Here is a 19,397-nt window from a genome sequence, read left to right as displayed (position 1 = left end):
GCAATTTTATTCTCAAATAGTAAATTGAATTGATTTCCACCAATAACAAAAATAATAATTTAGAAACCACTTATCTTAAATTCTATTGGTTCACACCACCTTTATTTTTATACAAAAATTTATGATCATTTTTAAGTTTTAAATCGATAGCATGCCGAGAAACAAATTAAAGTTCAACACACTTGATACATAATAAGACTCTTTAAGCATTTAGTTGATGGTTCGATCTATAAGCATTAGGGGTGTGTTAACAATAAAATATCTGATTATTGAAAGTGATTCATCTCTAGCAGTAGGGTGGGTTAACAATAAAAGCAATAGGCCGTGGAAATTGCTTAACGCTCTGAACCAAATTGATATGTGGCTGATTGAAGTGAATTGCCTAAAAGTGAATCATATATTCAGGGAAGCGAATGGTGAAGTTGACAGATTGGCTAAAAGAGGAGCTGAGTTTACAAGAGATCTCATTTATTTTAAAGAGTCCTTTTATTTGTAATAGCTTAGTGTTAGATTTTCTTGTTCTTTCCTAAATACTAGGTATTATACCCGTGCGTTGCACGGGTTTATTACAACATTTTTTAACATTATATAATAATAATTATAGTTTAAATTATTACATAAATATTAGAATAGTTTTTTTTAATAAAAAATAATTATTGTGTTCAACATTTCAAAAATTTTGAAAAAAAACTTTTCAATAAATAGTATTGGAGTTCTCTTTATAAATAATTAATATTGCTCAAATTTAATAATTAATATTTAATAATCAGCATTAGATCATTTTATAAATTTATTTATTTATTTAATAATGTGAAAAATAATACAGTCCATTTGAGAAAAGATTAAACAATAAGTTTTTAATGCCATCAAGACAATTATTTTACCCTTTTTTTTGTACTTTTTACAGAGAAAGTCATTTTTTGAAAAGGGCAATCACAACTTTTCAAACAGGTTTAGACATTTTAAAGTGGAGAAAAATAAAGTAATGTCATCTTTGTCAACTATAATAAGATATAAATTAAATAGATTAAGTATTATGTAATAAATTTATATTTATTCAACTTTGGTCATAGCTTATTTTCTCTATTAAGTTTGCTCAAAATTGTTTTTACAAATATATAATAAGATCATAAAATTATATTGAGATTGTTTCTTCAAATAAAACACATACATTATATTTTTTTTTTGAACGTTACGTTATAGTTAATAGTAAATAACTTATAGCGTCATTTTAAAACTTAAACTATTTTATCTAAATTATTTATTGATAACATTATTTTGTCATTAATCAAGTTTAATTTTATTATTTTTCCCTAAAGCAAAATTCAAGTCAATTTTTAATTTTATGAATATTATTATTCAATTTTGGTAGTTGAATAACTTTTAACAATACAATTTTTTTCATTTTTTAATTTAATTATTTAATATATTAATTACAAAGAAATTTGTTATTGCTTCCTTTATTTTAATACAAAGGTAGGAAGATTTTACTGCTTAATGTGTTCAATAAATTTTTTATGATAACTAAATTAAAAAATAAATGACTATGACTAATATATATTTTTTGAAATATTTTTGTATCTAATTAAATATTTTATTAACCTCCCTACCTGAAATAAAAGTGTAGCTTTTGTTTATTAGAGTGTCTTGTTTCGTTTTTTTTTTCCATACGTTTTTAGAGAACTAAAGAGTTATGTTTCAGGAGTCTTTTGTCATGTTTTATTCTACCTTATACAAAAAACATAAAAATTAGTTAGTAGTTGAATAACTAAATGATTTGAAAATTTTATTGATAGCTTTTGTTTAGTTTAATGTATATAATACAATTGAATTATACATTTTTGTAGGTGTTTGAATAGCTAATGACTTAGACAATTTTATTCATTTTTAATATTTTAATTTAATTTATTTAATACAAAGGAAAATGTTAATACAAAAGGTTCAAAGTAACTTTTACATTTTATTAGGTGGTGTAAAAAATAATAATAAGTTTTATTTGTTGTTTTTTTAAATTCCTCAAAATATGATGAATAATTATTATTAAATTAATTTTAATTTTAATATATAACAAATTAGAAAGTTTTACAATTAGAAAGAAGTATAAAAAATTACTATTAACTACGTAATATTGTTATTAATGTAAATTTAGTTGATTTCAATTATTATTATTACTTAAAAACTCCCCTCATGTAGTAATTAATAATTAAAATTTAAATAATATCAATATTTAATTTAAAATATGAGAAATTGAAAAGTTTAACAACTACTAATTAATAATTAATAATAAGTGGATGTATATTAAAACTTGAATAAAAACTTGTTTAACTTCATTATTTAATGCATTTAGTACATATAGCTCAAGTGAGCTTTACATATATATATAGATTGCTCTGTGGGTTTTTGCTTACTGTTGAAAATAGAGGGCTGTGTTTTTTGTGGGTTTGCTTGTGGTCTAGTACTCTTTTTCCTCTCTTGGGTTTTTTCCCACTGGGTTTTCCCTTGAGAGGTTTTAATGAGGCTAGCCATAAGTCGTTAGATCCCTGTTTTGGTCCCTCTATTTCTTTTGCCTTACCTACTTTGAGAGGGTTGTTCTCTTAGACTTTTCTTCAATAATAGTTTGCTTTGTTCTCAAAAAAAAAAAAAGCATTAGGGGTGTGTATGAAGAGAAATTTTCTAAGATTGGGTCCTTTTGTTTTAATGTTTGGTAACGACGGAAAACAATGTTTGGAAAACTTAAATTTGAGAGAAAGAATTTGTGCTTAGGAATGATATTGTAAATGTAAGTTTAAAAGAATTGTTTTTGCTTGGATGGAATAAAATTATAAAAGGATGTTGCATTTAGAGATATAATTACCATAGGACACATATAATATAAAGTAGGCTTAATACATCAGAAGGCCCCTGAAATTGTAAAGGGAATCAGTTCCAGGGCCTGTAAAATTTTCGCATCAAATTGGGTCCCTAAGAATTTTTTTTTAATTCAATTAAGGACAAATGCTGTCAGACTTCAATTTTATCCTAGTCAACAATTTCACGTGGCATTTTTATTTTTTTTAAATCTAAATAATGTCACATGTTATAATTAATTGAAAATCAATATTAATCCTTAATTTTATACTAGTTTGTAATTCCCAGTTTTTTCTTTTTTTAAAAAAATAAATTAGTTTTTTTTCTTCTGAAAAACAAAAAAGTGAAAAACCCAAAAGAATCCGGTCATTTTCTTCATTCTGTGTTATGTTCATCTTCTTCCTCTATTCTATCTCTTCTCCCAGCCACCTCTCTTCCCCTCTTCCTCTCTTCTCCTCCCACACCACCCTCTTCCCCCATGCAACCAGATCTGGATTTTAGATCTAGATCTGTCTTCCCCTCTGCAGATCTCGCAAAACGCCACCACGCACAGATCCGCTGTGGAAGGTGAGTCGCGGCTAAGCCACCGTGGAAGAACGAGGTCCGGCCTTGCGTCGTTGAAGATCCATAACTACAGACAGAGAGGATTGTGGCGTTTTGATAGAAAAAATTTGGGTTATTATGTTATGAACTTTTGCCTTTCAAGGTTCTAAACGTGTAAACATGGGGCTTTGGTGTTTTGAATATCAAATACCAGGATCTTGAACGTAAAAGCTCAAAACTTTGATGATGGCAGTGGGTTGGTGGGTTTGGTATTCAAAATTGACGGATCTTATAGTATTGATTTTTATCTTCTAGGTTTCATTTTTCTTATCTTCTGGGTTTCTGGTGGTGGGGGTTGAGATGGCCGGGTGAAAATGATTTGGTGGTGGAGGTGATGACTGTGGCTGGGTTTCTGGTGGTGGACTGGTGGTGCAGTGAGGGGTTGGAAGAAGATGAATTTTCAATTTAGGGATGAAAGATTTTAATTAGGGATTGGTTATAATTAGATTAGGTTAGATTATTAGATTATTAGATTAGTTTATTAGTTAGATTATTAGTTTATTTAGTTAAGGATATTAGATTAGGTTATTTATTAAGTTTTTTTAATTTTTTTCTGATTATTTAATTGAGTTGGAATTAAAAATATTTTTTAATTAAAAAATAATAATAAATGCCACGTGGAATTGATGACTGCGATAAAATTGAAGGCTGGCACACTTTGGCCTTAATTGAATTAAAAAAAAAATTCTAGGGACCCAATTTGATGCAAAATTTTTCTAGGCCCTGAATTTGATTCCCTTTATAATTACAGGGGCCTTCGCCTTAAAAGTAAGTGAGAGTCGGATAATTAGTGAGTCTGTGAGGGAGTGAGGCATGTTGCCAATAAATAGAGAGTTTAGGGTGAGTATTGATATCTTTTGGATCATTTTGGGGTTTGGGACTTGGAGAAACACCCTCTCCAATTACTCAGCAACCTTGTGTTTTTGTATCCCCAATATATCGTAAAAATGAATGGTGGGAATTAAGTACACAGTAAAATGCATGTAAACTTAATTTTATGCAATGGGACAGTGATTAAGTTCCTTATACTAAAATTTAAGTTTAGCTATTGTATACATAATTTAAACCAACCAGATATTGTATCCAAACATTCTTTGAATGATAAAGGAAGCCTAACAGAAATTGAAGATAAAACAAACACGTTCTAACTTCTAAGTAGCCATTGGTATGAGGTATCTTGTAGTTATTTCCATTCCGCAGATAATCCATATCAAATTGAGATATGAAAGAGGGTGTTTGTGATAAGGAAAGCACAAAGAAAGAAGGAAGAAGGCAACCTGCATAGGAATTATTCTAGAACCAACACAGTAAACTGAATTGATTTCACACACCCGGCCCTTCTTTTTACACACAACTTCTAAGTTTATTATTATGATGTTTACTTAGAATTTTACATCATTGGGTTCAGCAATTAACATGTCGTCCAACATTTGACAGAAACTGCTGCAGGGGCATTCTTTCTGTCATGGAGCCCCGGCCTGAGACAACTAGCCACGTTTCAGACTTTATTTCTGGCTGCTTCCACTCCATGGATGGTGCTGCTATTGCCTTAATCTTCTGACCCTTCACGTTGTCGCATCACCTCATTTAGAACTCCATCTACATCACAGTCAACATACTCTGTATCTTCCACTCGTAAATAGGAAAGACTTGGAGTGTATAAGTTTCCATGGGAACAAAAGTTCTTCATCTTTGGGCATTTTATAATACTTATATCTGTACAAACTGGTAGCTCTACATAGCAATAGAAAGTGCTATGCAAGAAACAATTCAGTCTGGGCAAATTTTGTAATCTAATACTATCGAAGGTTGAGAATATGATCTTAGCCTTATATAGTTGTTGTTCTTCTTCTTCTTCTGGCGAAAAATTATAATCACATGCATTTTGGATTATATTTTCCATCTTGTTACACTGAAACACGTCTAGCGTACACCATCGCGGAAGACTTTTGACAATGGAAATATCTGGAAACACATATTTCAAATCATGGCACCCGCTGATCCCTATCCAACTTAAATTTTGAAAGCAAAGTCGTTGAGCATGATTTTTCCAAATGTGCTTCATTTTTGGCAGAGAAAACAATTTCAGACTCTGTAACTCATACTGCACCTTATTATAACTTTCATAATCAGTTGATTCAAATATTTCCTCTACCAACTCACATTTATCTACTTTAAGACTCAGTAAATGTGAGAATAAGTGCATAGCGGTGGATGAGATGCAGTTCAATAACCTGTTACATCTTTCGAGGACAAGTCGTGTTTCTCTTTTAATATAGCCAAGAAGTTGTTCATCTTGCTCCAAACACATTAAATTCTCTAATTCTTGCAACTTTGTCTGCACAACCACCCAATAACGACTCATGTTAGTCAATCATCTACACTATATTCAAAATTGCTTACAAAAAAAAACTCTATATTCAAAATTAATAAATTATTCAATAGAAAGATGTATGGGAAACTTATGTGCTCACCATGTATTTCTCTCGATAGTATTCATAATGTATTGCCAAATTAATATCTCCAAATGTACGCATCCCTACTGTCCAGTAACTCAAATGTACTCGATCAAGATTTGGTGTGCTCACAATTACATTTCCTTGGGGAAATCTTGTTGTTTTTGGACATTTTTCAGTTGATGAGATCATGATGTCATAGTCATATGCTCCTGGACAAAAGCACTTGAACTTTGGCACATTCTCTAGCCTAAAGTTCTCTAATTGTGGAAGTGAAATCTGAATCTTATTGTAATCCTTATTCATTTCCTTGTCCTCTACAACATCACATAATGGGATATCATAGTCATAATCTCCTGAACAAACATACTGTAGATTAGGAAGTGTTTTAAGGATCAACACCTTCAACTGGGGAAACAAAATCATGACCTTATTGCCTCCTTCACTATTCTTGTCTTCCTTCGTAACTATCTCCTCCATACATTTACAGTCCAAAACAAGTAATTCGTGAAGCCTCTCAAGGCTTTTGGCCATGGAACGAGAGAGCAAACTCTTCAAACTATGGCAAGCATAAATATGAATTGATGTTAGCTCTTTAAAGCCTGCATGCCTTGTGATGTTGTCTTTCCATATGTATCTCAGGTTTGGTAAATCACTTAGAATCACTTCTTGAAGCTCATAATTTGTGACATCCTTTTGTTCTATACCTTCTTCTTCTTTTGTTTCAAACACCTCAGTTAGTGAATCACAATATTCTATAGTGAGTGCCCTCACATGTTGAAGCATTTGTATCTCATTGAACGGAACAATTGTCAACAGTTTGTGAAATGATATTATATTCATTTCTGATTTTTTCATGAAGTATTCAAATATACCTTTTCTATGGAGCTCGCTCCAATCCAACTTGTCAGATTCTTGTAATGCAACCTGCAAATTCATGAATGTATATTAATTCCAAAACTAGCACTTTACTTTAATCTAAAATTCATTCATTAAATATTAATGGTTTTTTTAATTTATGGAGTGTGATATATTTTCAAAGTTATAATTTTATCAGTAATTAATTTAGAGTTAGAATGAGACATACAAATTCTTTAAATCCTCGAATAGTGGCATTCAAGTCTTTATTTTGTATATAGTTGTTACTATATTGTTTGATCTCCATAGTGACATCCTTGAGCTTAGGCGTGTGGGAAGATCCTCGTACAAGCACTTCCATATTGGGGCACCCTATAATCTCCACCTCTTGAAGCGATGGAAAATTGATATCAGAGGAACCGTGATAGAAGGACTTAAGTTCAGGTAGGTCTTCAAGAAATAAATGCTGCAAACTAGGGAGGACAATCTTTTTTTGAGATTTTTCAGTTTCTTCATGAATTAGTACTATTTCTACCATGTTCTTGCAATCTTTCACTGTTAGTTTCTCAAGATGTTCAAGACTACTCAAGGCTGAATAAGAGAACAATATGTGGATTTTGTTGCAAGCTTCTATGAATAGAGATGTTAAGTTTGGAAAAGAAGACTCGTCCATTAATGTTTGATGTGTATTCCTTATGTGATCTCCCTCACAAGCACCCTGAAATTTAAAAAGAAATTCATATTGTAATTGCAGTATTTTATATTGTTCACTTTTGTATGCTATAACTCTCAATTATCTAATCATAGCAATAAGATAAAACAACTAAATACTAATTTTCTTTAAGTTTATCTATTAGCTGAAGGACATGTACGGTTCTCTTCTAATCTTCAGGTCATATAATCTATAGTTAAAAAAATAAAACATAATATTAGCAAAAATTCATATCTTTTACAAACCATTTCCTCTTGTTTGTCGAAGGGCTCGAAGATTTTGGAAAATCCAAATTTCACAAGATTTGGCAGCTTGCTTAAGTGAAGAGACTCTAGTCGAGGGAACAAGTTTACAATGTCTTGCTTTTCTTCTCTTTTAGCCACTATAGTCTTTAACTTGACACAATCTTCAACTTTGATAGTGTTCATGTGTGATGGAATAATGAAATTGTTATTTTCCTTGAGAGAAAATATCACATCCATCAAATGACATTTTCTTATACAAAGGTTGTCTGGAATAGGCATATGGTCTATTGTTTCCTTGTTCTTCATTTCGTAAATGGAAGAAGCATGATTTGGTGCTAATGATATCTCCTAAAATCCATAGGGCAATGTTAAATATATAAGAGAAGCTTTGAAATTAGTTGCAAATAATACTTCTACTATTATATAAAGCATGGTCTATATGAGTAGATACAATGCCAAATAGGCAAATACTATTAATATGCATTTTTTTCATTTTTATGCAGATATGACATTAATTAATTTGCCTTGTTTATCACAGATTTACAATTGTTATTTTAATTTTATCCTTGAAAGATAAAAAAAATTGATCAACTTATTTTAAAAAATGTGATAACTAATAAAAAGGGATGAAAAAGATAGTCAGATTTAATACTTAAAATGACTAAAATTAAACATTATTTTTCTATCTTTCTGCTATATAAATGAGAATCTCCATTAATTTTAAGATACTAAAACAACCAATCACATATCTTTTAGACATAAATGTCACTCTCATCTTTAGTTATTTGCTTCTTATTTGTCATGTTTTAATTTTTTTATAAAGGTATGATCAAAAAGAAAAATTATGGAAGACTATATAGAGACAGTAGGAATATATATAATGTGATTTTGTACCTGAGTTCTTCTCTTATTTGTTTTTTCTTCAAGAATGTAGTTGGATAAGAACGACATGCATCTATGAGAGCAATTCGAAGACTTAGACTTTTTATCCTTGAAGTCACAAAAACCAATATTTTTTCTGCTTTCCTTATATCTGACATTATGATTCTCCAGCTTTTCTTGAATAGGGGTTGGCAATAAAGACATCTTCAACATAGGACAATCATAGATCTCTAATTGCTTCAAAGATGGACATTGTAACTCAAAATAATCTGAACAAATTCTCACAAGTTGTGGAAGTCCCGAAAGTGATACAGAACATAATTTACTAAGCACAATCTTTTCCACTTGTCCCTTACATTTATTGTTTTCCACTTCTGAATCCCTTCTCCAAACCACTATATTCTCGATCAACTTGCATGAGCTTACATTTAATATCTCAAGATTCGTGATTGCTCTAATGATGACAGATGTAAATATATGTCTTAAGGAGTCACAATTTGAGATTGTTAGTGATCTTAAATTTTGAAATCCGAGGACACAATTTGGAACATTACCCCAAAGAAATTTTAGATTATTGAGGTATGATATTTCAATGTTTTCCAGTTGAGGAAACAACAATGCATAGCCATTAGATTGTGAATATCCTTGTAAGTCAAACACTATTTCTAAGGAATTGCATTCATGTAGCAAAAATTTTTCCAACTTGGGGAAATTTTCCATCCAATTAAACGAGAACAACTTGGCACTGGTTTGATAGAACATTTTGCCATTGGTTTTAGAATGTGATCTATCTAAAGCCTCGACCTCCTCAACATTTGTTGGGTCACCTAATTTAGTGGAATAACTCGATCCCTGGACAAATGTCACAATATTCAATTTCAGACCATATAAAAAAGTGATTGTTCAAGCTTGAGATAAGAATAAAACCTAAATGATAATTGTAGCAAAATGATTAACAATTATAGTTCACTTACGTGAAGAGTTGGCTGATGCCGTTCATTCCAATCAATGATGTTACTGAAGCCAATAAAATTTGGAAGGCGTTTCAGCTCCAGTTTCGACAAATATGAGAATCCGACAATTGATTTCTTGATTTCATGGTGATCAGAGAAATGAAGTATTTCCCTTAACATGGTAAGATTCTCTAGAGACAATGACTTGATTATTGGGAAGGCGCAACAGCGAGTGTTTTGATCTATAACATACTGGATATTGTGGCATGAATGAAGTCTTAGATCTTCCAAGTTTTGGAGTCCATCGTCATCTAAATCATAGATGACATTTTTAAAGTCCTTCATTTTCTCTAATATGAGGATTTCACATTTCTTAACCAATTGCGAGTTCTTAATAAAATTGCAATTTGTCTCTTTGAGTTGTAACTTGTTTGACTCTAAATACCCATGATCACGATGTTTATAGAAAGTTTCCCCAGGAATCATATAAACCCAAAAAAAATCTAGGTTTTTGAAAATCAAATTGTTGTTGTGTAAAACTTCTACGTTCCTTACTTTGATCTCAAGAACCTTTAATTGACGAGAAATAGTTCCTAACTCTTTGATAACGGCTTTGTTCAGCATCCAAGGAAAATTTTCAACCCTGAAGTAAAGCTCTTCAAGCCGAGAAAGCTTTGCCAAAACATTAGCTGAAATGAAGTTAAGATTATCACATCCTGTCAAATCCAATAATCTTAGAAATTTCAATTGTCCGATTTCAGTTGGAAGCTCTTTAATATTTGAGTATGCAAAGCTTAAGATTTCCAATTTCTTAAGCTCCCTACCAATTACGGATATATCTCCAACATCACAACCTTGTACATGCAGCATATGAAGATTGGCTAAGGCTTGGAGTAGAGATGGAATTTGCGAAATGCACATATTTTGAAGAGCTAAAACTTTAAGGTTACTCATTCCTTGGATGAAGTTTTCAAGCCATGGAATTGTTGTTTCTTTCGTCCTTGACAGTAGTTGTAAAAGCTCAAGGGCTGGAGTTGGACATTCAAAGACATTTTCTAACTCTGTCGTCTCATCCAAGACGAGTGACATTCTACGCCATTTTCCTTGCTTCATCCGCTTTAATTCAACTTTACTCGTCACAAATATCCCAAGTTCTTCTCTAGATGAAACTATTAGTGCTACATCACGCACAACATCATGCATCTTCACACACCCTGGCTTGTCGCTGTCTAACAATAAGAAGCATCTCTTCAAATTGATCACCCAATAATTCACTTGTTCCCTCACTTTCAACATTGTGTCAAGGACTTCAAACAATCCTATTCCCACTCCATAACGGAATAGGCTTTCAATAGGAATGTCAAAGTCTTCAGGGAACAAGCCACAAAGCAAAAGGAAACACATTTGCTCCTTATCTAAAAATGTGAAGCTCATCTCAATACGTGAATACACACATCTTTGCATTTCTGAGAAGGTTGATACTTGACAGTTTCTCAAGTTGTCACGTAAAACATCCCATGCAAGCTTTTCCTCATTGCTAAGTGCTCTTCCAAGTGTCACGATTGCAAGGGGTAATCCACCACATTCCTCTGCAACCTCCTTTGCTATTGGATTGATGTCAGGTTTATCTACAACATCCCCTGCCATCTCCCGAAACAAAGACCAAGCTTCTTCTTTAGATAGCACAGAGACCATAAAATCCTCTTGACTCCCCATCTTCTGACACACTTTTTTGAATCGTGATGTGAACAATATTTTGATTCCCTTTTGATGTTCTTGAGAAGGAATTCCAATCCATTCAAACTTAAGCTCATCCCACATATCATCCAGTATTATTAAGACCATGCCGGCCTTTTCAATCAACCATTGGTGTAATTCCTTGGCTTTTTCTTCCATGCTTGTACTTTGGAATTTCAATCTTAAACCATCAATAATTTGACTTTGGATATTCTCATAATTTGGATTTTGGGACACAACCACCATCACAACTTTATTAAATTGCTTACTTTTCTCCATAATTTGGATCAATTCTTTCACTAGTGTAGTTTTCCCCACTCCACCCATCCCACAAATGCTAATCCTTTTGAATTTATCATCCTTCAATTTCTCTATCACATCTGTTATAATTTTGTTTCTAGACTCCAAGCTCTTAATTTCTTCTGAAAATGATGGTGGTGGAGCTTTTGGGTAGGATATAATCTGTAATTTGTTTTCTTCCTCCTTCAAACTTGAAATATGTTCTGTGTTTTTAGTAGCATGCTTTCCTAATGAGTAATTAAATGCCAAATTTGGACATTTTCCATGAAAGCATTTCTTTTCCTTACTAACTTCATTTTCATAGAAATTTCGCAACTCTTTTTCAAGTGTTTCCACGTCGTCGAGCCATTTTTGCACATTTGGTACAATCTCGCATCCTTTCCTTATTTCTGCATCGATCCTCCCTTGCAATGCTTTCTTCATACGCTTTAACTTCTCATGTTCTTCCTTCAAATTGGCTACGATTGTTTTGTGTTGGATCAAATATTGAAAATGCTTCACGGTAGACTCTACTACCAAGTCACCAAGTTTTGTGACAACTTCTTTTGTCAATTCATTAAGACAATCCATATTTTTTTCCTCAATTGCAGATGAATCTATATTATGACATCGTTAAATTAAATCAATCATTTAAAACAAACACAATTAGAATTAGATTTCGCAAAATGTATAGCTAGGCGATCAAAATGAGTCAACTATGTAACTAACACCCACATACATCTTACTTTTATTTTTTATTTATATTAATTATGTCAATATGTGAGTATCTGCTTGCATATCAACCTACCATGATGGGGTTATTTCTCCCAATAGAGATTTTTCCATTCATAATACTCAAACACAATACATTACTTATGGAGAATTATGCATGTGTCACATGAACCAATCACCAGGTGGTAGAAAAGTACATAAATATAACTTAAAACATTTGTAATGACGTGTATCATCAATATGTACTAAGTTTTAAGTCACGATAAACATTTGAAAAGACCGGGATGGAGGCAACTGTTCAGTCTAACTGATGATGATGATGACGTTTTTTTTTTGTAAGCGATGATGATGATGACGTGGGTGTTATTTTGGTTACGATGTTTATGTTATTTTCTCACCTAGACCCAGACTTTATGTTATTTTCTCACCTAGACCCAGACTCTGGCTGTTAAGATACATTGATTAATGTAGGTACTTTGACAGGAAGACAATACGTCTCCAACTACTAAACGACACATTTCCGTACTTCTCATGACTATTGACACATACACACGTGCGCACACACGTACGAATTTATTTTCCTTAAAATAACTTTATACTTCCCTTATAAAGGATTATGATTCCTAAAGTTAAAGAGGCATACGAACTTGTCAAAATACTTTGAGAAGAAAAAAGAGTATTAGATTAAATAATGATATCATTAAGGTATGCTTTGAAAGAAACCTTGTACTCATTAAATTATGCTTTGAAAGAAATTGTTGTTCCTTTGATCATGATTGTGTACATTTTAGCTAAGGTATATTTGTCTGTGACAAGATGTGGGACCAACTGTTGTAACATCATGGATGTAACATTTGTCCCTGAGAACCTACTGTGTGCTTGGTTGATTTATTCTAGAAGCTTTGGATTGTTTACGTGATCAACAAACTAGGGTTGTTGAAAAAGCTTATGTGCGTAGTTCAGAGAATATATCAAGTATGATCAAATCGGTTACAAAGGATTTGATTTAAATTTAAATTGTGGAAGGTTCTATCTTTTGTTCAAATCTTATTTGATAAGATTTGTTGCATATTTCAAAAAGATTAACTTCCTGTTTTGTTGTAGACTCTTTGTTCGTTCAAGCCATCAAAGACAAGGCATGAAGAACTACTATTTATGAAGACCTAAACCTAGTTGCTAGGTGTGCTTCGTGTTGTGTTATTAGAATTTCATTCTTGTGAGTTCACACTGTGTTTTGTAACTCTCTCTCATCAGCTTTACTTGTTGTTGTTTGACTGAGAGTTGTTTGCTTGTTATTGTTTGATCGTGTGATCTGTCTTTACTCTTGTTGTAAGGGATCAATCACTGGAGCAGTGATTGTGAGAGAAAGTGAGAGGGACTCTCATACTTAGGGGGAGGACTAAGTACAAAACACTAGTTAGTATTAGGTGACATTGGTATTAAGCATGGGTTGCTTTTGTAAAACCGCTATACCAATACACTAATAGCGGATTTTCTTTCTCGGGTGAAAACTCTCCAGACGTAGGTGATATTGCATCGAATTGGGTTACCAATCTCTTGTGTTAATCTTTGTTGTTCTATTGATTAACTTGCTCAATTGGACTTGATTGATTGTAACATGTTGTACAAGATGTCTTAGACATCTAGTAGAACATATGTCCTACGGTTGTCAGAATTTCAGAAATCTAGTACACCATTTTCAATACTGTTTCATTGACTATATTATAATTAAATGATTTTCAAAAAACAAAAATTTTGTTTTCAATCAGAGTTTCAGTTTAAGTAGTCAATTAGGTTTTCATGTTGCTTTTGGGTAGGGCGGAGCCACCGAGTAGTTATGGCAATGTGTACCATGTTAGATCTGCATCTTGAGAATCTTGATGGAAAGATTGTGTTTCTTCATATGGATAACTTGAAGAGGAAACATATATGCTCGTACTAGAAGACTTTGAAGAACAAGGAAAAGGAAACTTGGTTTACAGGTTGACCAAATCTTTGTAAGGTTTGATGATGATGATTTCATCATCTTGGTGTTGTATGTGGATGACATGTTTATGATAGACCCTAACAAAGACTGAGTCCAAAAATTGAAGGAACAATTGGCTAGGGAGTTCAATATGAAGGACTTGGGGCCCGCAAACAAGAATTTAGGGATGCAAATTCACCGAGAAAGAAAATACATGAGGATCTGGCTTTCTCAAAATAATGATCTGAGCGTCATTCAAGATTGTAAGCTAATCTCTACTCACTTCCTATTAATTACAAATAATCCTCAAGTATGTGTCCTAGCAATAAAGCAGAGAGGATAGAAATGTCTCAAGTATTGTATGCATCAGCGATGGGAAGCCATATGAATATTGTTGTGTATTGTGACAGTCAGAGCGCCTTGCAAATTACAAGGAATCCAACCTTTCATTGCAGGATAAAGCACATAGGAGTTTAGCATCATTTTTTCAGAGAAGTAGTAGAAGAAGGAAGTGTGGAAATGCATAAAACATACACTAAAGATAACCTAGCAAATGTAATGACAAATCCGATCAATTTTGAAAAGTTTGCAACGTATGCAATTGGATATCATTAATTATTGCTCATCCACCATCATTGCTTCCCATGTGCACCATCTCAAGTGGTGACACAATCAAAAGGAGATAAAGCCCATTTTGTGGCTCTTTGTGATGTTGAAGAGGCAAGCTCAAAGCCTATAAATAGCAAGCAATGTTTCATCCGTTGAGGCATCCAATCATCAAGCAATTCAATGTGAATTGCAATTGAGAGAGGAAAATTAGTGTTGTTTGGGTCTTTCTCTGGCCCAACAGTGGTATCATAGTCGATGATTGTTTAACCATGGGCCCGGGCCTCTGAGACTCAGGAGCACAAGCCCAGAATGACGGCCTCTAAGGTTCTGGATGAGTACAAGCCCAACTTTCATTTGAGATGGACTCACACTTGAGGGGGAGAATGTTGGAAATTCAAGTGTGAGTAAGTCTCACATTGGAAGATAAGGATAAGTTTGAGTGGTTTATAAAGTGTGAGGCTCCATACACCCATTGCCTGAAGCTTTTGGGTGAAAGATGTGGTGTCTGGTCCACTTATGGTTTGCTCTTTAGCCCAATGTAGAGTTTTATACCCCGAGTTTTAACAATCTCCTTTGTTTAGGTCTTTCTTTGGCCCAACATGCGCTAGGTGAGGTGGGTAGGATTTAACATATTGAGATTTAGTGCTTTTGGAGGGTGATTCTCATGGGTTACATTACCGGACCATGCTAGTTTTGTGTATCTCTTGTGTACTTTTTGCCTTATTGTTTGTTCAAGGTGATTTCGAAAAGAGCTATGATAGGCAGACCACTTATAGTGATATATAAACACCTTTAGACACCTGAACATATGACGAGATCAATAATGGAGAGAGCTTCAGGTCCATCATGTCTTCCTTGATTACACTAAATTAATAAGATGTGCTCTATGTGTTTGTCACTATAAAGGTGTTCATATATCATATTTGAAAAGGAACTAAATAGGATAAATTCATTTGCCATTTTTTATATGAGTTATAACACATCTTGTGTTGTCTTAAATATAATTTGCTAGTTTTACCTATGATTTACTTCTTAAGTATTTGAATTTTCTTTTGAATTTTTATTAATATTTTTCATTTTCTGATGGCAGTTATATTTTTGTTTTTTATTGCTCAATGAAAATTGTTAAAATCATATTTTGGTTAACTAAATTGCGGGTAGTTGGTATGGGTACATGCATATAAGTACTTAGAGGGCATGGGGACGAGTACTCAAGTTAGTACCCATGCAGGTATGGAGATGAGTTAGGGTAATTTGGAAAACATGGGTATAAGGATCTTTTTATATATAAGGAAATGTTAGTTGTTAATTGTTAGTAAATTAGTTCTTTCGCCATGGTTTGAACTCTGACCCTTCACCCTGCAAATTCCTTCATTTCCCTTATCGCACCAAATGAGCTACCTTACCTCCCAGACCCTACTCATTGCCCGTCCTTAATCATTTGGCACGCCTATGCTTAATATAAATTAATAGCTTATATACTATTATTTGAAGTGTGTTGTTTTTCTTTTCCTCTGATCTGTCTTTCTCTAAGTTCCTTTCCTATGTAAATATACTCTTATCTTGTCTCTGTTTTGGTTTGAACTACACCTAATACTTCCTTAATACAATTATTGGCCTATAAAAAAAGGTGTTTGCTATGGTACCTTAACCCAAATCAAGGTATGGTACCCAAAATGAGATAATTCAATAATAAAGAAGCATGTACAAGTTATAATTTTGATGTTATTTTATCATAATGATGCAACGTTTCATTCTCAGAGACATGAGATTTGTATGTTGCGTTCTTTTAGGCTTTGCTCATCCGTTAATTATGGTTATTTTGCGCGCATCTCAACCATCATCATTCATCTCTACAACTAAACCATTTTTCATTAAAAAACAAATTTCATGAGATGAAATTAATTAAATAGTAAAATTTACCTAAAAAAATATAATAATCATCTATTAAATTACTCAACGCGGGTACCATGCCCAAAATATTTTATAGGTACCACAGAATTTACCATAAAAAAAACTATTATTTGAAGTAATTGGTAATAATAATCATTCATGTAATAGTTAAAACTTAAAAGGAAAAGAACATGAGAAGGAAATTAAAGGAAAACTCTCGTTATCATTACCAATATATTGCACTCCCTCCATTCCATCTATATATATATTATATATATATATGTAAAGCACACTTGAGTTTTTAGCATTAAATACATAAGTAAAACTCAAGTGTTGCATTGTATTAAAAGCAATGTAACAAACAATCATAATTTTCTTTGAAATAAATATATTAATAAATAAAATTAAAAACTGAAAAAAATTATTCCCAAAAACTATTCAACTACTTACATTAAATAACAAAATTCATAAAATTAAAATTTATTTGAGTATTTCATTTCAAAAATATTAAATTCAATAATAAAATAATATTTATTAACAAATAATTTAGATAAAATAGTTTTGAAATTAAAATTTTCTATTTATATGTAAAGGAAATTTAAGTATTACATTAAATGTATTAAAGCATAAAACTCTCATACCTTTGTATTAAAACACGATAAGAAATAATAATTTTTCTTTGTAACAAACTTATTACTCCGAAATAATTGAACACCTAAAAATATTGTATATTCAAAAAAAATTCAACTAATTACATTAAATAACAACATTCATCAACTTAAAATTGGTCCCCGAATGATAACTCAAGTGGTAAAAGTTATAGGACATAGGGATTTGGGTGGGGGAGGTTCAGGGATCAATCCATGGAGAATGCAATTTATATTTCCGATGTACCAAAAAAACTTAAAATTGACTATTAAATAAACTAAAATTTTCTTAAGTTTTTTATTTGAAAATATTAAAAATTAAAATTATTCAATAAAATAATATTTATAATAAATAATTTAGATAACATAGTTTCAAAATTAAAAAATGCCGCCAAAAGGTATTTAATATGAACTATAACATATATGTGCATTATCGAAAAAACATTTAATTTTTTTATCTATGATATAAAAAAAAATGGCTCAAGTTGTATAAATTTTTGTTGTAAGAGATTTATCCACTTAACGTGATCGTAGAGCCTTGAAGGATTAGTCTCATAGCTATCAATTAAATATCAATAATTAAGTATGAGTAATATTAATTATTTACCCAAAAATAACTCTAATTATATTTGTTGAAATGACTTAACACAATTATTTTATATTGATAATTAAAAAATATTTTCACTTTTATTTATTTAAACAATAATAGTTAATATATAATGTTAAAAAATATTGTAGATAAACTCGTGCGACGCACATGTATAATATCTAGTGTATAAGATAATTCACACAGTTTTAATATATAGCTTATTTATTATTGATGTAATATTTGATTAAAACACCCTTATTTAAAGTTGAGGTATATCAAAGAGAGAAAATAATAATTATTAATTAAATGGTTCGTGAAAATTATGATAGGTGAAAATTTGAAGTGGTAGTGTGACACATAATATTAAATGAGGGTATATTTGAAAAAATATGTGACAAATAATCTTAAACTTCTAAAACAACAATCATTAAAAAAACATGAAAAAGTAAAATAACAATCATTTTAGAACAGTGAGAGTATCTATTTTGATATGTAAGAATGTTAAGAGATCTTACCGGAGTGAGCACTTGAGGGAACAAGAAATAATGGGTGCCAATGATTGATGATTGTTTGAGAACTCTGAACGCCGATAAACACAAGAAATTGCTATTCAAATTGAAACTCGATCTACTCTTTAAGGTGAAATGTTTCAAAGGAAACTGGGCTAAAGAGGTATATGTTTTAGAAAGCACAATGAATTGATACAGTTGGGGTGAGGAAAAATAAAATTAAGTTGGATGATATATGTAAAGGTGCACAAACCCTTGGATTCCAATACCTTGACCGTCATACAAGCAAACTATGGCTTAAGAAAAAGATTTATGCTCCAGCAATTGATTGACTATAAATCTTCAATTAAAAGGCAAGCTAGAAAGTAATAACATACTTTCGAAAAATAGTAAGTTATAACATAAACACAAATACAATATACTATATATAATGTAGATAGGAGTATGGTAAATTGTAATTATAATTTATATAGGTATATATAACCAAAAAAATTATCTTTTGTGGATAAAAATTAGCATGAAATAAAATACAAAATTAAAACTAAAAAATAATATTTAAAGTTACCATGAATTATTATGAATATTTATAATTAATAAAATGCTATTATTTATCGAATTGTTATAGTATTTTCATTAGTTAGTATAGTATTAAAAAGTATTCTTTGAATATAATTAATTCACATTTTATGCAATATTTATATTTAATAAAAACACTTTTTGAATTTCCCATAAAAATGGATTGAATTAAAGGATTGTGCAATGTAAGTGTAAAACTGTTTTACACAGACATCCACTGGAATTTTACCAAATCAGAAAATATTTTTTTAATTAAAATTAAAATCAAATATAACAGTTTATCCCACGTGTGTGATTGGATGTT

General features: G+C 31.4%; 1 protein-coding gene across 2 annotated transcripts; it reads right to left on the bottom strand.

The window, feature by feature from the left end:
* Window positions 1-4,471: 4,471 nt before the first annotated feature.
* On the bottom strand, window positions 4,472-18,720 carry LOC130729997 (uncharacterized). 2 transcript variants are annotated; one of them, XM_057581865.1, is made up of 7 exons: window positions 18,524-18,720; window positions 9,578-12,189; window positions 8,616-9,455; window positions 7,722-8,069; window positions 6,994-7,482; window positions 5,925-6,833; window positions 4,472-5,788 (listed from the first exon to the last, which is right to left on the bottom strand). In XM_057581865.1, exons 2-7 carry the CDS (start codon window positions 12,161-12,163, stop codon window positions 5,000-5,002), a joined length of 5,961 nt encoding a protein of 1,986 aa, XP_057437848.1. In that variant the 5' UTR covers window positions 12,164-12,189; window positions 18,524-18,720; the 3' UTR covers window positions 4,472-4,999. The 2 variants fall into 2 exon arrangements, with proteins under 2 accessions (XP_057437848.1, XP_057437849.1); XM_057581866.1 differs by lacking the exon at window positions 7,722-8,069.
* Between the last annotated feature and the right edge of the window lie 677 nt (window positions 18,721-19,397).

The sequence above is a fragment of the Lotus japonicus genome, chromosome 1 (assembly GCF_012489685.1).
Source record: "Lotus japonicus ecotype B-129 chromosome 1, LjGifu_v1.2".
NCBI classification, from domain to species: Eukaryota; Viridiplantae; Streptophyta; class Magnoliopsida; order Fabales; family Fabaceae; genus Lotus; species Lotus japonicus.
The sequence above is the reverse complement of the archived record's forward strand: the minus strand, read 5'-3'. Positions and strand labels throughout refer to the sequence as shown.